Here is a 15,227-nt window from a genome sequence, read left to right on the forward strand (position 1 = left end):
GACGGGAATTATCAGTGGGTTGGCTTTTATTTAGTCATTTGTTAATTATCCTGGCCTTTTCCCAAAATGCTGATCATCACGTTGCCATCCTTGCCCACAGCAGGGCAGAGACACTTCCAGAGATCCTCCTTCTGCCCACCCCATGAACCTGACCACACCTTCCTCAAAGCCTCAACTGAACTGGATTCCTTTTTCTCCATCTTTTATTTTTAATGAAAACCACTCTGCTCTCGCTGATCACAGCACCTGGATGCTGCTGAAAACCTCAGGTGAGATAAGAGCTGCCCAATCCCAACCCAACCCTCCTGCTCTCATAGGGAATCACAGAATCATGGAATGGTTTGGATTGGAAGGGACCTTAAAGCTCATCCAACCTGGCTTTGGACACTTCCAGGGATGGGGAATCCACAACTTCTCCATGCCAGGGCCTCTCCACCCTCTGAGTCAAGAATGCAAAGTCAAAAATATCAGAGAAGTTTTAAAACCTCTTGCTTTAGCAGAGAAACCTGAGTGTTCCTCAAAAAGCACCTTAGGAAGATAAATCATTATGCTTCCTTCCAGCTTCATTGATTTCTACATTATCTAGAGACAAAATAAGAGGAAGGGGGCATTATTATCCCCTTATTAGATACAGTTAAATATCCTTGCAGACAGGAAGTCTGAGCACAGCAGTAGCTTAGTCCATTATCCAAGCCACCTTCCACAAATTTTTTATTACCATCTTATTTTTATTATTTTAGACTTATTTGAAACCAACCAGGTCGATCTCAGTCAACTAAGTGACAAAAGATCCCACTAAAAATGTAACAGCAATTGAAAGTAGGGATTTCAAGTTCTTTCAGCAGTTGTCCTGTCAGTTTTTCTAGGATGGTTTTCCAGCTCTCTCCTGTCTAATTTATGTTTGCTGTGACTGGGTCACAAAAGCATATCCAAATTGTACAGCCAGGAACTCCCCCCCAAGGAAAACCTCACCAAACATTCCATTACAAGCTGCTCTGCCCATCCATTTCCTCTGCTGCTTTTTACTACCAACCCCTCATTATGGCAATAAGGCACCACGGGGTGCACACAGGTCCATTAGCAGGTTCTTGGAGCACACCTCCAGCCATCCTCACTCCAGGAAAACACACCAGTGCCTACTGAATGCCTGCAGCACAGCTGCTCACAAGCACAAACAGCTCCTTTGTCTGCTCTCCCCTCTTTTTACTTGTTTTGATTAAAAAAAAAAAAAAAAAAAAAAGAAAGAAAAAAAAAATGCCATTCACAACCCGGTGTTTTTCTGATTTGGGAAGTCTGGAAAAAAAACCCAACAAACCTCTTTCTCTGAAACAGGCTCAAAACAAAACCCACACACAGGGTTAGAGCTGGGTACAGATAAAGGTTTGGCAGTGTCACCAGAAGAAGAAATAAAAAGAGAGGAAACACAACTTTCAACTTGCCTTCAAAGTCTGGGAAAAGCCATCTAAGAACTTAGGAAATGATCTTGGAAGTACTGGAGGCATGAAACAAAGGAGAAGCAGATCTGAAACTAAAGAGTCTTGGGTGCAACAGTCACATTTGGAAAAAAAAAACAAAACAAATGACAAAACACATGGAAATTTAACCTTCTTAAACCACAGAAACATGAAGGACAAGTCTGGAGCTTCTCTAAAACAAAAACTATCTCCCAGTTCTATACCCAACAAGGATTTGCTCCCTTTGGATCAAAACCAACCCTTGGAAAAAAAAAAGGGAGACCATGTACAAGAAATGACTGTTCCAACAGGTCAGCAATGAGAGCTACAATTTCAATGGGAAAGCAGAAATAAAAAAGGAGCATTGCCAAAAGGCAAGTGAGTTTAGGTTTTAGGGGGAATTAAATCAACACCAAAAGGTTATTCAGCCAGTTTAAGGGGAGAACAGACAAAACATGGAGACTCTGAGGCAATGTGGATGGGACAGAAAGGAAAGAAAAATTCTCAAATATGGCAGGAAGACTAACAATGCTCTGCTTTTTCAGTCTGGGGAATGATGGAGGATGTGGAGACAAAAGATGAGAGGGAGGGCTGAAAGAAGTGATAAGCAAGGACAAAAAATGTCAAGCGGAGTAAACAAAGTATTTCTGGAGTTTGAAAGAAATTGATGAGCAGGTTCCTGACACTGCAGCTGTGTTAATAAGAATGCTAAAAAACAAAGCAAAATCCATCAGGAGCAAAGCAAGAGGACAGATTTAACAGCTGTCCCACCTCAAAATGCCCTCTAAGGCTTTCCATGCTATGACAGAGATTGAGAACCACAGGAAGCAAATAAAGGAGAGGTTATGATGTGAATTTACCTGGGCTGACACCACAACTTCCTTTTGGATACCTTATCTTCTAAATAAGGAAGTCAGTAAGTCCAGCTCACCTGTTGATATATTTTAGTTAAGGTTCCAAACCCAGTAGGATTAGTTGGGTAAGTGGGTAAGGAACAGAGCAACATGGACATACAAATGGGCAGATAAGAAAGACAAGTTCTTATCTAGGTTGGGGTTTCTGGAAAAGGTGCTCAAGAACCAGGACAGAAGTTATGAGCATCAAGTAGTTCACAGAAACAATACTGTACTGGAATTTGCAGAGAAAACTTTGTTTTTCAAGTAATCACAGAATAGGGACTCTGTAAAAAGCCCATTCCACAGCTGCCAAGATGCTTAATGTCATTAAGCACAGTTGGATCATTTCTAACATGCTTTTTACTGCAAGGGCTGAGGCACAAACTTAGTTTAAGCTTCCTTGGCCTGCTCCTATTTTCAATGGAACAGAATGAGGTGAGGAAGAATGTATCTCTGCTTCCCAAGATTCATGGGAAAGATGGCTACAGCAAAACATCCAACCTCAGTCAGTAAAAAGGAAAGAGAGGAGATTCCCCTGAACAGATCTGTGTGCTGCTGCCAAGCCTGGTAGGATTGATGAATTTAATATCAGCAGCAGCTTTACCTTTTCAGCTTCTAGACTCAGCCAGCAATATCATTAGGGATGGCAGGAGAGCTAAAAAATTACCAAGGCCATGAATAAGGAATTACTTCTGTGCAAAGTATTAACTTAGGCCCAGCAAGCCCTTGGATTGAGGCATATCCTAATTAGATAACTCAGGTGTCAGCCTACTTATCACACCTATCCTTTAACTGGGAATTAGAGCTTCAATAACGAGCTGGAATGAGTTTGTTACAATTGGAGCTTTACCCACTGGGTTTGAGAGCTCAAGATGATGAGAAAAATCACTGTAGCAAAAAGAAAAATACAAATTAAACCCCAACAAAAGCCCACACAGAATGAGAGAATATTAAAGGGATGGATGGGACATTAAAGATCATCTCATTGCACCTCCTGCCAGGGGCAGGGGCACTTTCCACTAGACCAGGTTGGTCAAGGCCTCATCTCACCTTATGCTGATTTGGTACAAAAGAGCATGAAGATTAAAAAAGAAAATAAAAGATAACCCACTTTAGAAAGTAATTTAGGACTCCTAATTGCAAGTTCAGTATTCCTAAATATTTTACTGCAAGAGAAGCTATGGATAATAATATTCCATTTAACCAAAGTTGTAATTAACCTAAGTTGTGATTCAAAAGCAACTGGAATGTAAATCATGCTGCCAGGAGCTCTCCACTTGCACTGCTCCCTACTCCTTAGGTCCCTGCTCTTCCACAGAGAGAGCAGCAACACAAACCACTGCCAAACCCAAAATGGGACAGAATTTGGGAAATTTGACACAACACCCAATTTGCAGAACCTTTCTCATGCAAAGTCCTACAAAAGCAGGGGATCCTTTCTTCAGCAGAGCACCAAAAAAACAAACTTTTCTTTTAAAGGAACTTATCTTGCTTGAACAGCATTTCATAGCTTGCTGGGATCAGCTCCAGGTTTTCTGGTTTTTTGCACCAGTGGTCCTCAACCTACAACTGCTCGACTACCACTGAAATCAGAGCAGTAAAACAGAACATCTCCAGTCACTGCTGACATCTCTGCCCAAGCAACTCCTCCAGACACAGCTGAGATGTTCTGGGACTGAAAATAAACTCAGCCCTTCCTTATCTCCTCAGAAAAGCTGAGCTTTGGGGAGCCTGGCTGGGGAGAGGAACCATCTGAGTTACAAACCAGGCTGAGGACTGATGCTGTGGCCACACTGAGAACCACTTCCCACACGCAGTAAAAGGCTTATCAGTACCTGATTGTGTCCCACAAATGTGATGTGATGCAGTGATTGGAGCACTACTCACCCTCTGCACAAGCATCCTCATCCTCCTCTTCATCTCGAGCTGCCTCTTCTGCGTGATGCCTCTCGAGTGCTCTGTAAGGAGGTGGCAGCTTCATGGGAGGTGGAGCCCCATATTTCCTCTGATGGATTCAAAGACAAAGAGTTACATGTTTTGGAACCTCTGAGCACATGGAAAAAAAAAATAAATTCCCCATTGTCTGTTGCACTGAATGTGTACAGACACAGCACTTAATTACAATGCTAAATTCTGCAGTAAAGGCATTTTGTGCAAGAAAGCAGAGCAAGAATTGACAGTGAACATCAAGAAAAAGAAACTAAAACACAATTGTGCATGCACATTAACTTGTTGATAAAATACCTGTGTACTGTCATCAACATCAAAGTGTGAACATTAATCAAGGGTTAAAAACAAACATTAAATTATACATATAAATCATAATATAAATATATTATGTTTCTTACAAGCCTCCATAACAAAATTGTCTGGTGCTGATAAACATCAATATTTTAAAAAAATATATAAAATAAGAACTCAATCCTCTTAGTCCACACATGAATATTTAAACAACACAGTCCCTCCGTATTTTGGCATGAATTTAATAAAGATTCTGAATTATATCTCCCAATAAAATTCTATTACCTCACATAAATACAGGCAGCTCCTATAATGATGCATATAGCGGCGCATGGCAGGAATACAGAGCAGGCTCTGAGGCTGGAGCAGGCTCTGCCTCAGCTCAGCAATTGCTTTTACAGCTCCAAGGAACTGGGTCCTGCCTGGGTTTGCTCAGCTGCATCCCCTGCAAGCCCACTGACAGCAAGATGCACTTCAGAGAGGGAACACCAGGGAGGAGATGCCATTAGAGCACCCAGAATTCCTGTAATTAATTCCCTCTGTGCCTGAGAAATATGACACAACACCCAAACACATCAAGCCCAGGATAATGTTTGGGTTTGTTTTTTTTTTTTTCTCACTGTGCACAATGAAAGCTGAACCCGTGTATTGATTTTTTAAATTCTCCAAGTTGGATTTGTATAGAATGGTACAAGCAGTGAGCTGCAATATGTGGGGAAATTTTTGAGAGGTAAAGATATCTGCCATCTCATCCATTTAAAGGACGTAACAGGAAAGTGCCGCACTGAACACAGAACACAATAATAAATGGAATTAATTCAATCCACCAGTAGCAAAAGTGAGTGGTGAGAGCACTTGGAAGCACAACAGCTGTTTTCCAAAAGGATGGGACACACTTAATGGTGCCTCCCACTTTCCTCCTGAAGCCAGCACAGACAGAACTGTGCAAACTCCAGATGATGCAGGAAGCAAGGGAGGGCTTGGGTTCTACTTTACTGAGCAGGTAAAGATGGAAAATCTGCAGCCTCACTCTCAGCTGCCTGTGACAAATGACTCACTTTATTATCGCTGTAATTTAGTAATAACTTACAGTCTAAATGTTGACCCTTTGGCTTTTTACGACCTTAAACATTTGTTAGAAAGTCTGTGTGAAATTACACGAGGCACCCAGGCTTACCCAGCAGTTTTCTATGGCTCAGAGGGACCAATATCTCTTATCCCTCCTGTCCCACTGAAAAGCCAGGTGAGAAAATTGTGCCTGGCTACTCCATTACACCACATTTTTGTATCAACACAAATGCAAAAGCACAGTTCACACAGCCAACCAGCAAAATATTGATGACATCTGGTTCCTTCACTATTGTTTTAAGTGGTTTTATATAAATTAAAGTGCTCATTTTGAAACCAAAAGATCAATAGAGGACGATAAATGCCAACAAACAAGAGAAAAACCTTCAGCATTTGAAAAGATACAGGAAGAGGCAGATTTTCCAGCTGGAGGTGGCTGCTTTCAAATCAAACTCTTTTGTGACTCTCTGAAGACTGGACTAGAAATATCACTGATTCCCCATAGGGACGTGGACTAATAATCCACTAAATAGCAACTCTTCCCAACTCTGAGACGGCCCCACAGAAGTGCAGTAGGACTGCTTTGTGAGCCCGTGTTCAAAGCCAAAAAGGAGCTACCTATTTATGCACTGAAGCTCTTCTATATTCCACCCACCAGTTTATAGCACCAATAGATGAAAAAGGTCTGAAAAAGATGAGGCTCCCTCTTTAACCTCGGAACGCCGCAGAACGCGACACACCGGAGTGCTGGAGATTAAAGGCAGCACGTTGCCAGAGGATGAGAGCTTTTGAGATTAGAAATATAGATAAAAAAACCACAAGAAAAGGGGGATTGTAAGTGCTCCACTGGAAGTATTATCCTCTGGCATGAAAGCATGTCTTCAACACCTTTTCTGATAACTGAGCCTCGCTGCTCCTGTCCCCGACAGGATCTGAAAGGAGACTCACAAAAAACTTTTGGAGGTAAAAAGAGTCTTCTCAAGTACCCAACAAACACCAGAGTGCTGAGTAGGATCAAATGGAAACTTCGTCCTATTTGTAGTTAAACTGCACCAGGCAAAACTTATTGTCTGCATTAATTCTGTCTCTGCTCCTGCTGCTCTCACACCCTCAAAGTACCTGAACTACACTCCTCAGTCAGGGCAGATCCCACAGGAAAACACCAAAGCCATGAGAGTGATACAGCTGAAAATGAACAATTAATTTTTTCCCTTATTCTCTTATTAACACAAACTCCCTGTTTTCTACCAGAGTTTTTTTAAAGCTGCTATGAAGTTATTTGGAAGTCACTGTGCAGTAAGTGCCTCGCGATTAGCTGAGCTGCCACAGATCCCTCACTCATCTCCTCATTTTACACAGCTGTGGGAAACGCAGGAGAATGTGTGGATCTCATCACCCCCATAACGTGATTTCACTGAATTTCAGGCAGCCTCACATTGAGGATATTATTTGTGTACATGTTGCCATTTCTCTGTTTCTGCTGAACAAAGGGAATCAATTTGCCTCCGCACGGAGCAAGCCAGGTACTTCAGAGAGATGACAGTGAGGAGCTGTGCTAAGTACAGGGTTTCAGCACCCAGCAGACACCCACAGAATAAACGTCAGAATATTTGGCAGGAATTTGGCAAAAAGTCATAGAATCAAAGGTATTTCAACAAAACACTTCAAATTTAATTTCAGACCTCAGAGGAAGCTTATCATGGAGTTAGAATACATGCTATTATACTGTTTGATTTAGTAAAACCTGTGTGCAGCTCTGAATGGAATAAATACCTTATCACTCTTATGTTCTTTGTCTGCATCCTGATCCTTGCTGACTTTGATTCCCTTAGGCTGGGCAGGAGAAACCACCTGAAAACCAATGTACATCACCCACATCAGACAGAGCATTACAGCTGCAAAACAAACACCCAAAAATCAGCTCCTGACAATGACAAAGCTCCCCAGTGCACTCTGCATTTTACCCCATGCAGTGCAGTCTATAAATGACATTCTTTCACTGGATTTACTGAATTATATTCTTACATCAGAAGTTTGGAGTTTCTGGGTGTACTTCAGCAGAGAGAATTGTGTGCCTGTTCTTACTGAGGCTTTAAAAAGTTTCATGCCTTGGCCTCAAAGATTGAGGAGATGCCTCAAATCTCCTGGAAATGAACTTGCTCCCAGGTAACTATTTCAGGTCCCTCTGGTGACACATTTCACAAGGAGCTACTGGTGTGAATCCGACTAATTTTAATTATAGCTTTGTTCTTCTGGGTAACAGAGTTTATTTCTAGATTATGAAATATGGACAAATTAAAATGCATAGGGCCAGGCTCTTACTACACAGGTGAGAGAGTTGAATTGACACCCAGTCATCAGATTTACACCTACTCCACCTAAATCAGACAAATGAGGTTTCCAATCAGGCCAGAGAGGTAATCAATCCATCAATCAATTGGTCTGTAACTGACTGAAAGGATCCATCCTCGGACACAAAAACTGACAGAACTGGCTGAAAGGAATCCAGCCAAGTTTAAAATAAGATGCATGTTATGCATTTACTAAGTTTTGGAATAAAAATAGAAATAAACTTACTTTTGGTACGTTAGCCAAGCCTTGGACTACGAACACCACAGGATTTCCTGCATTCTTGATGGCTTCTACTGCTTCCTCGTGGGTGGCATTCTGTAGGTCTACCCCAGAAACCTGACAAACAGTGTTTATTTTCATTAGGTACAGAGTCATTACAAGGCATCACACACACTTGCTGGAGATTAGTGTATCTGAGGAAGGCATCAAAAACAGTCAAGAGTAATTATTTGTAAAGTATGTTTCGATGATGGTTTAGAGAAAAGTGTATTGCTTGGTGTTCATAATTAAAAGATGGCCATATGTTGCCCAAAACAATTCTTCTAGATAAAAACACAAGGAATTAAGATTATGTGCTACATAATGTTAGATCTTAGTTTTTCAGGTTTTACCTGTTTGCCAACTAAACCTGAACAGCACTATCAGCTTGCCACCCCAGATTCTGAAGTATTAATTTGGAGAAAAATTAGTAAAAAAAAAATAAAAATCAACCAGAGGTGAGAGGCAGGAATGACATTTTCCCCCATAGCACCTGCCAGAATCAGGGATTTATCCCAAACAGTGGTTATCAGTTAACTACTCTAAATCCACACACACAAAATAACAGCCCATAATTCAGTATGAACAGTCTGTGTCCTTGTATATATTAAATTTATGCTTACAGACATGCTATAACTTATTCCTCATTTGTATGGGAGCAGGACAATCCCATTTTTTTTCACTTCCCCCTCAGACACCAGGACACCTCTTTTCTTAAATACAGAGGAGAATGTTAAAAGAGCTCCACAGTCAGACCTTAAAGAAAGAAACACCACCAGAGGTTTCCTTTGGTTTTCAAAAACACAGTGTTGTCAATACTTCACGAAGTGGTGGCAGCATTTTGTCCCTCTCTCCACCCAAAGCTGCTTGAGTCAATTTCTATTTCTCACACTAAAAAGGAAGGTTTATCTCCATTTACCTCAAGTATTTTATCTCCAGTTTTTAAAGCCCTTGTTCTTCCTGCTGGGCTGTCTTCCAAAACTTGTTTGATAAAGATCCCTTTAAGTTCTTCTCCATTCTTCAGGCGCTTTATGACAGTTTGTCCACCAACAATGCTGATTCCAAGGGACACGCGAGGGTCTCTGAAGATCTCAACACTGAAAAAAAATACGTGGTAGTTTCAAGAGCTTCAAACAGTTTTATTTTAAACTACAAATGTAAAGCCTCAAATAAATGCAAGCTCCTGGCCTTTCAAGAAGATTTAATAGAGCAAAGAGATAAAACTCAACAGAGTTGAGTTTTCACCCTGAGCAGATCTCACCCCACAAAAAAGAGCAAAACTCTGCTGCCAATCCATGCCCACTGGGCAGAGGCTTTATTTCAGAGAAAGTCAGATCTTCAAGTAAACACTCATCCTCTTTCAGCTTGAGCAAAGTGTCTGGGAATGGGAAGCCCTGCAAGTGGCACGTTAGACAAATAATGAAGTATTTCATACAACCCTCTGAACACTGACTTCAGTGCATATTCATCAGCTCAAGCAGGAACTTTCTGATCATATTTTACTTGGGCCCATGAAAACAATTCACCTAAAAATGTTAACAATACAACAAGGATGTGGCTAAAAAGTTGGCTTGGCAATCTGGAATCCTGCCACGGGGGTTTATAGCAGGGAACCCGTGGAAAGGGAGACAGCAGAGCACTCTGTGCATTGTTCACACCTAATAGTTATTAAATGAGCAAGAACTTGTAGGTCACCCACAACCTAAAGCAGCCAAGCTTTCCCAAGTCAGCTGTATAAATAGAAGGAAGAATTCTGCTGAACATCTGTTAAAAATTCCCTGTCTTCAGGAAAGCCCAAGGTACACAGGTACCCTAAAGTTATTGGCAGAGGAGGAGAGAAGAAAAAAAAACTAACACCCAACAAGAACTAATGTGGCTCACAGGAAAAAAAAAAGACATAAGGTAAATTGGAAGGAATAATGCAATCATATGAACATACGTCCGTGGTGGTCCCCAGTGGCTGAAGTTTGGAGTTTCTTCTCCTTCTCCTTCTTCTCTCTCGGGTAATTCACTAATTTGGGGCAGAGGGGAGGGGAGGAATGAAAAATAAAAGAGGTATCACCCATGCCAGGTCACAATTCCTCACATATTTTGTATCTGGCAGCGAGACAGCAACACCTTCTCACACTGCCCAGTTTAAAGCAAATGTACAGAGTCAACAGACCAGACAGGAATTTTTGTATTTAGGTTTAAATGTACTTAAGGAATGCTCCAGAAATAAACATGATGGGCAGACCAAATTTATAAGCTGCTCTGTGATACACAAATCTGCACTGCATTTACTCATTCGAAATGACTATTTAAGCAATTAACATTTACTTTCTGATAAATATGCTGTGATGCTTGGAGAGGGATATAAACATGCCAAAACCAGTAAGCAGATCATGATCCAAGTGGGAGAACAGATCCTGTGTGTTCCATTAAACTCTACAGAATAATCCTCTCACCTTATTGTTGAGCTGCTTTCCATCTGAGAGGAGATTTCAGATGGAATTAGGGAAGCATTGAGGATTGGAATCAGCAGACCCCAAACTGGTAGGGAAAGACTGGGACAGACAAGGCAAATATCCAGAGCCAGGGCCAGCTCAAGGCTTTTCAGCACCACTGGCAGGACTAAAGTTTCCTGCAGAGGCCTGAGAGCTCTGCCTGAACTGCTCTTCCCAAAAGGAAGAACAAAGGGAAGGGAAAAGCAGGAGAGCTCCTCAAGGAGCCACATCCTTCTCCTCCAGGCCACATCCACACTCCCCTCACTGTGGAGGGGTGGCAGAGCCATTTGCACATTTCTGTCCCAATGCTCAGGGCAGGAAACATGGGAAGTTTTAAAGTCTTAAGCCAAACTCCATCTCCTGTAAAAGCTACAGACTTGGCCCTCTATGTCTGTCTGAGCATCCCACACAGCCTTTAATCATGATTCAGCTGAGTAAAGCAAGAGGACAGTTAAGATCATTAAACAAATATCTTTCAAAACCTGCAATCTTCCTCCATACCTGCCTGATGCTGTTCTAGGCTGAGCTGAGGTGGTCACTCTCCCAGACTCCTGGTTCTTGGGAAAAACATAATTCTCCTCTTCAGGTGCTTCCTTTCCAGTTGCTTCCGAATCAGCAGCAAACTCAGGTCCTTTGGAGTCACTCTGAAGCTTTGTCTCTGAAGGAAAAAAGGGGGAAAGATGTGAATTTTGCTTCCTCTGTCCAGGCACCCACCAATTATTTCACCTTTGGAATGAAACCCTTTATCCCACCAGGTTCCAAATGTGTTCAAGGCCAGGTTGGACAGGGCTTGGAGCTCCTTCCTCCCAAGCAGGGAGTGCCACTTCAGGCAGGTTGATAAATTCATTTCTCTGATGAATCTACCAAATCCCAACCATCCATCTGTGGCCATTTGGCAAGGAGAAACTTTGCTCCTGAGCACAGATCACAAACTCAAGATGTGGGGCAATTATCTGCCTCACAGAGAGCACTTGGCAAATTTCTGGTTGTGGTGAAATCACCTCCAGAGCCTGGCACTTCATTTCTGTATTTATTATTTATCACTGGGCAGATTTGGAGGGGGAAGCAAGATTATAAAACTGAAACCCATTTAATGCAGAACTCTTGATTTGAATATTTTGTCGTTTGAAAGTACTCCTGTTTTGGTAAAAAAAAAATTAGATTTTTAAATACAAAATTATGAGATAAAGAGAAACCTTCTCACAAACCTAAATCCATCTCAGTTTTCACTTCTGACTGGGCAGTTTCAGTATCAAATATGTCTTTTTGGTAGCTGCTGTGTTCTGTGGCTCCAGAAAAGTGTGACCTTATAGCAGCATTCTCTTCACACTTCAGAGAGGAGAAAAGAAGTAATTAAAGTTAGAAAGCAATGGTATTAACTTACACAGGAGTATTTGACAGGAACATTAATTTTTGCAGCAAACACACACATTTGCTCAGCTACATTCATATTTATTCAGGTAACTATGAAATACTAACTGCTCATTTAAATACTAACTGCTCATTTATGCACTGCATTAAGAAGAGACACAAGAAATGTTATATGCAATTGAAATAGAAAGCAACTTTATCTTTCTCCTCACCTCTAATTCAGACAAAAATTTCTTTACTCTTGCTCATTTGTTTTTTTTTTTTGTTTTGTTTTAATAAGTAACAAGTGCATAAATTTAATATTGTGCACTCAGTAGAAACTTCATTTTATCTGTTTATACACACACTGCTTAAGGGGACAAGCCAAACAAATCCTGAAATTCTCTGTGGCTGTGATGTCAAGTCCTTTTCCACTCCATTTTTTTTCCCATATAAAAGCACACACACCTCAGAAGCTGGTGCATGGGGGGTTGATAATATCACTTTTTTGTTTGGTAAGGGGATGAACAAAGAATCAGAAGGAAAAAATAATTCTCAGTACTTGAGAAAGATGGATAAATAAGAGTTTTGCAATTTACCTGAACCTGTCTCCTCCTACTCCTTTATCCACCACTATCCTTGCCACAAATCCTTCCACCATTTCATTTTTTACTCAACTACACAATCTGGCTGAAGGAATTGATTTGGGTTTAAAAAAATGAGGAAAAGAGGAAGTTTCTTTCACTGAAACTTTCTTTTCCTGGACTATCAAACCCATGGAGTGACATCCTGCAGTTACTGACATGGCCCATATCAGCACAATCTCCAAAAAAACCCACAAAATCTGCAAGTTTTTGGGTAAAAAGAAAAATTCAGGATGTCTCTAAATAACACCAACCACATATTTCACTCCAGCAGGTAAATGTACAGACAATAAGTTACCTAAAAAACCTTCCAAAACGTACAAAAAGATATGCTGGTGTCTGCTAGAGGTACACCACTAAATAAATGAGTTAAATTCTAGTAATTAAAACATTAGAGAGAGTTCTGAAGGTTCAGTTTTGGAGTCTGCCCTGAGAGAGACCAGCAGAGCATTCCTTACCATTTGATCTTCACTGAATGGATATTCCAGAGACTCTTTGGGACTTAGGCTAACACTGGATCTTAAATCCTCTATTTCAGCAGTCTCCAGTTGTTTTGCCCATTGTTCTCTGTCCAGGCTCCTGTCTGAAGTTGCCTTCTCTCCACCTGATGCATCATCACACTTGAGGAAATCTGGATCCTCCTCATACTCCTCATCCACCAACATTTCCCGTTCCTCCTCCACGTCCTCTGCTCTGGGTTTCAGAAACTCACACATCTCCCAGGACTCCTTCCCATACTCATCATCCTGCTGAGAAAGCTGAAATGACCTTCCCAAGCCCAAATGGGGCTCATCAACGAGTTCTTCTTTAAAAGACACCTCATCTCTGAAACCCTGCAAAGATCATTAAAGGAATATAGATTTTATACCGTGTTTCCTCCCCACTCTTTTAAAGCTATGCATTATTTTTTTCTCACATGAAAAGTACATCCTTATTTTTAAAGTGCAAATCTTCTACCTTTTGCATTTTCTAAAAGCAAATGGACTCTCTGACTTATGATTTTAAGACAGAAAGTGGACAGTGCAATTATTTTTTTTTTTTCAATATTCAGAAATTTCAGTCTCACAGCTTCAATACTGCTGCAGCCATTTGGAAAAACCAATCTGGACTGAAGTTAGGGAATGAAATTATTAATTAACACTAAAACAACCACAGGGAAAACTACATATAAATCTAGTTAAAGTATCTCTGTGCTTCAGACATATCTGCTGTTGCTTTAGGAATGCATGAACATTTCTTAAAATGCTATCAGCTAAATAAACAGCCTAAGAGTTTGCTTATGCAATGGTGTCAGCAACTGAAAAACCCCCAAAAAACCCCCAAATAAAAGCCATACTTGCTTGTCCCTACCTTGGATATTCCATCCAACTTTTAACCTGGGGCAGAGGGGAAATGGATGACCCACATGCCCAAAAAAAGAAAAAATATATAAATGACTGCTCATTACCTTCCTGTTTCAAGGAGAACAGTGCTCACCTTTCTACTGAACTCAGAGCAACAAACCAAAAAAACAAACAACAAAACCGAGGGAAAAGGCATTAAAACCCACTCTGAAAGATCTCACTCAACAGTTCTATTTCTGGGATTTTGTGCTTCCCCAACTTCCAACAACTCCTGTTTTTCCCACATGGAATGGGGAGTCATTCATTGGCTCACAGGGAGTCTGCACAGGCAGCTGGGATTTTATGCCCTGCACTTATCCCAGGATTTTGCCACACACTGAGAGCTTTCCCCCTCTTTTCTTCAGGCCACCAAACCTCACTTCAACACCCCAAGCCCCCAGACTCCAAAACCAATGGACAGATTCAGGGCTCTTTCCTCAAAAATGTTTTTGTTTCTGCTTCCTGCCCCTTCCCAGACTCCCCAAGGCACTGCTCCACTTCTGACCTTGGGTGTCAGGATCCTGTTTTGTTACATTTGTACAAATACAGAAGGAAAGCCCCCAGACACTGCCAAGATGTTTGTATAATTCAAGTGAGAGGCAGGAGAGAAAACAAGAGAGAAGCAGGAGCATAAGGAAACAATGCAGCCAATAGCTGGCACGAGAGCAGAACACCAGCAACCCAGAAATCAGCCCCTTTTATTAATTTAACTAGCATTAAATACCCCTTTAATCTATTTGATCCGTGTACCTCGATCTCATAAAACACCCAGTCTGATGAGATCCTAATTCTCTCCATTCTCACTTCACTCCCCTCCGTTCCTGCAGCGTTGCTCTCCCAGCACTGCCCCAAGCCCAGGGCACATAAATCAGCTGTTTCTGCTCAGAACCACTCAGGGTTTGTGTCCCTGACCCAGCAGTTTGCTCTGGATCCTCCCTGACTGCTGCACTGCAGCACCAGACACCACCAACAGCACAGGGAATGCTGCAAACACTTCAAGTCCACACTCTGGCAGCAAAGCAGCAAAGGAAATCCTCAAATTCCATCATTTTGGGGTTGAAATTCTGGCTGCCAGTGTCTCAGAGTGGGAGCCACC

The 15,227-nt window shown here is 41.4% G+C and overlaps 1 protein-coding gene across 3 annotated transcripts in view; it reads right to left on the reverse strand.

Annotated features, from left to right (window-relative positions):
• Nucleotides 1-15,227, reverse strand: part of PATJ (PATJ crumbs cell polarity complex component) — a 140,943-nt gene that overhangs the window by 74,618 nt on the left and 51,098 nt on the right. For all 3 annotated transcript variants that reach the window (XM_083867477.1, XM_083867479.1, XM_083867478.1), the window contains 8 exons: nucleotides 13,208-13,582; nucleotides 11,964-12,084; nucleotides 11,257-11,413; nucleotides 10,209-10,280; nucleotides 9,189-9,366; nucleotides 8,237-8,347; nucleotides 7,433-7,510; nucleotides 4,238-4,355 (listed from right to left, as the gene is read on the reverse strand). In XM_083867477.1, coding sequence (XP_083723603.1) covers nucleotides 4,238-4,355; nucleotides 7,433-7,510; nucleotides 8,237-8,347; nucleotides 9,189-9,366; nucleotides 10,209-10,280; nucleotides 11,257-11,413; nucleotides 11,964-12,084; nucleotides 13,208-13,582 — 1,210 coding nt within the window. The remainder of the gene's footprint in view (nucleotides 1-4,237; nucleotides 4,356-7,432; nucleotides 7,511-8,236; nucleotides 8,348-9,188; nucleotides 9,367-10,208; nucleotides 10,281-11,256; nucleotides 11,414-11,963; nucleotides 12,085-13,207; nucleotides 13,583-15,227) is intronic.

The sequence above is a fragment of the Zosterops lateralis genome (assembly GCF_965231275.1).
Source record: "Zosterops lateralis genome assembly, chromosome: 9".
In the NCBI taxonomy this organism is placed as follows: Eukaryota; Metazoa; Chordata; class Aves; order Passeriformes; family Zosteropidae; genus Zosterops; species Zosterops lateralis.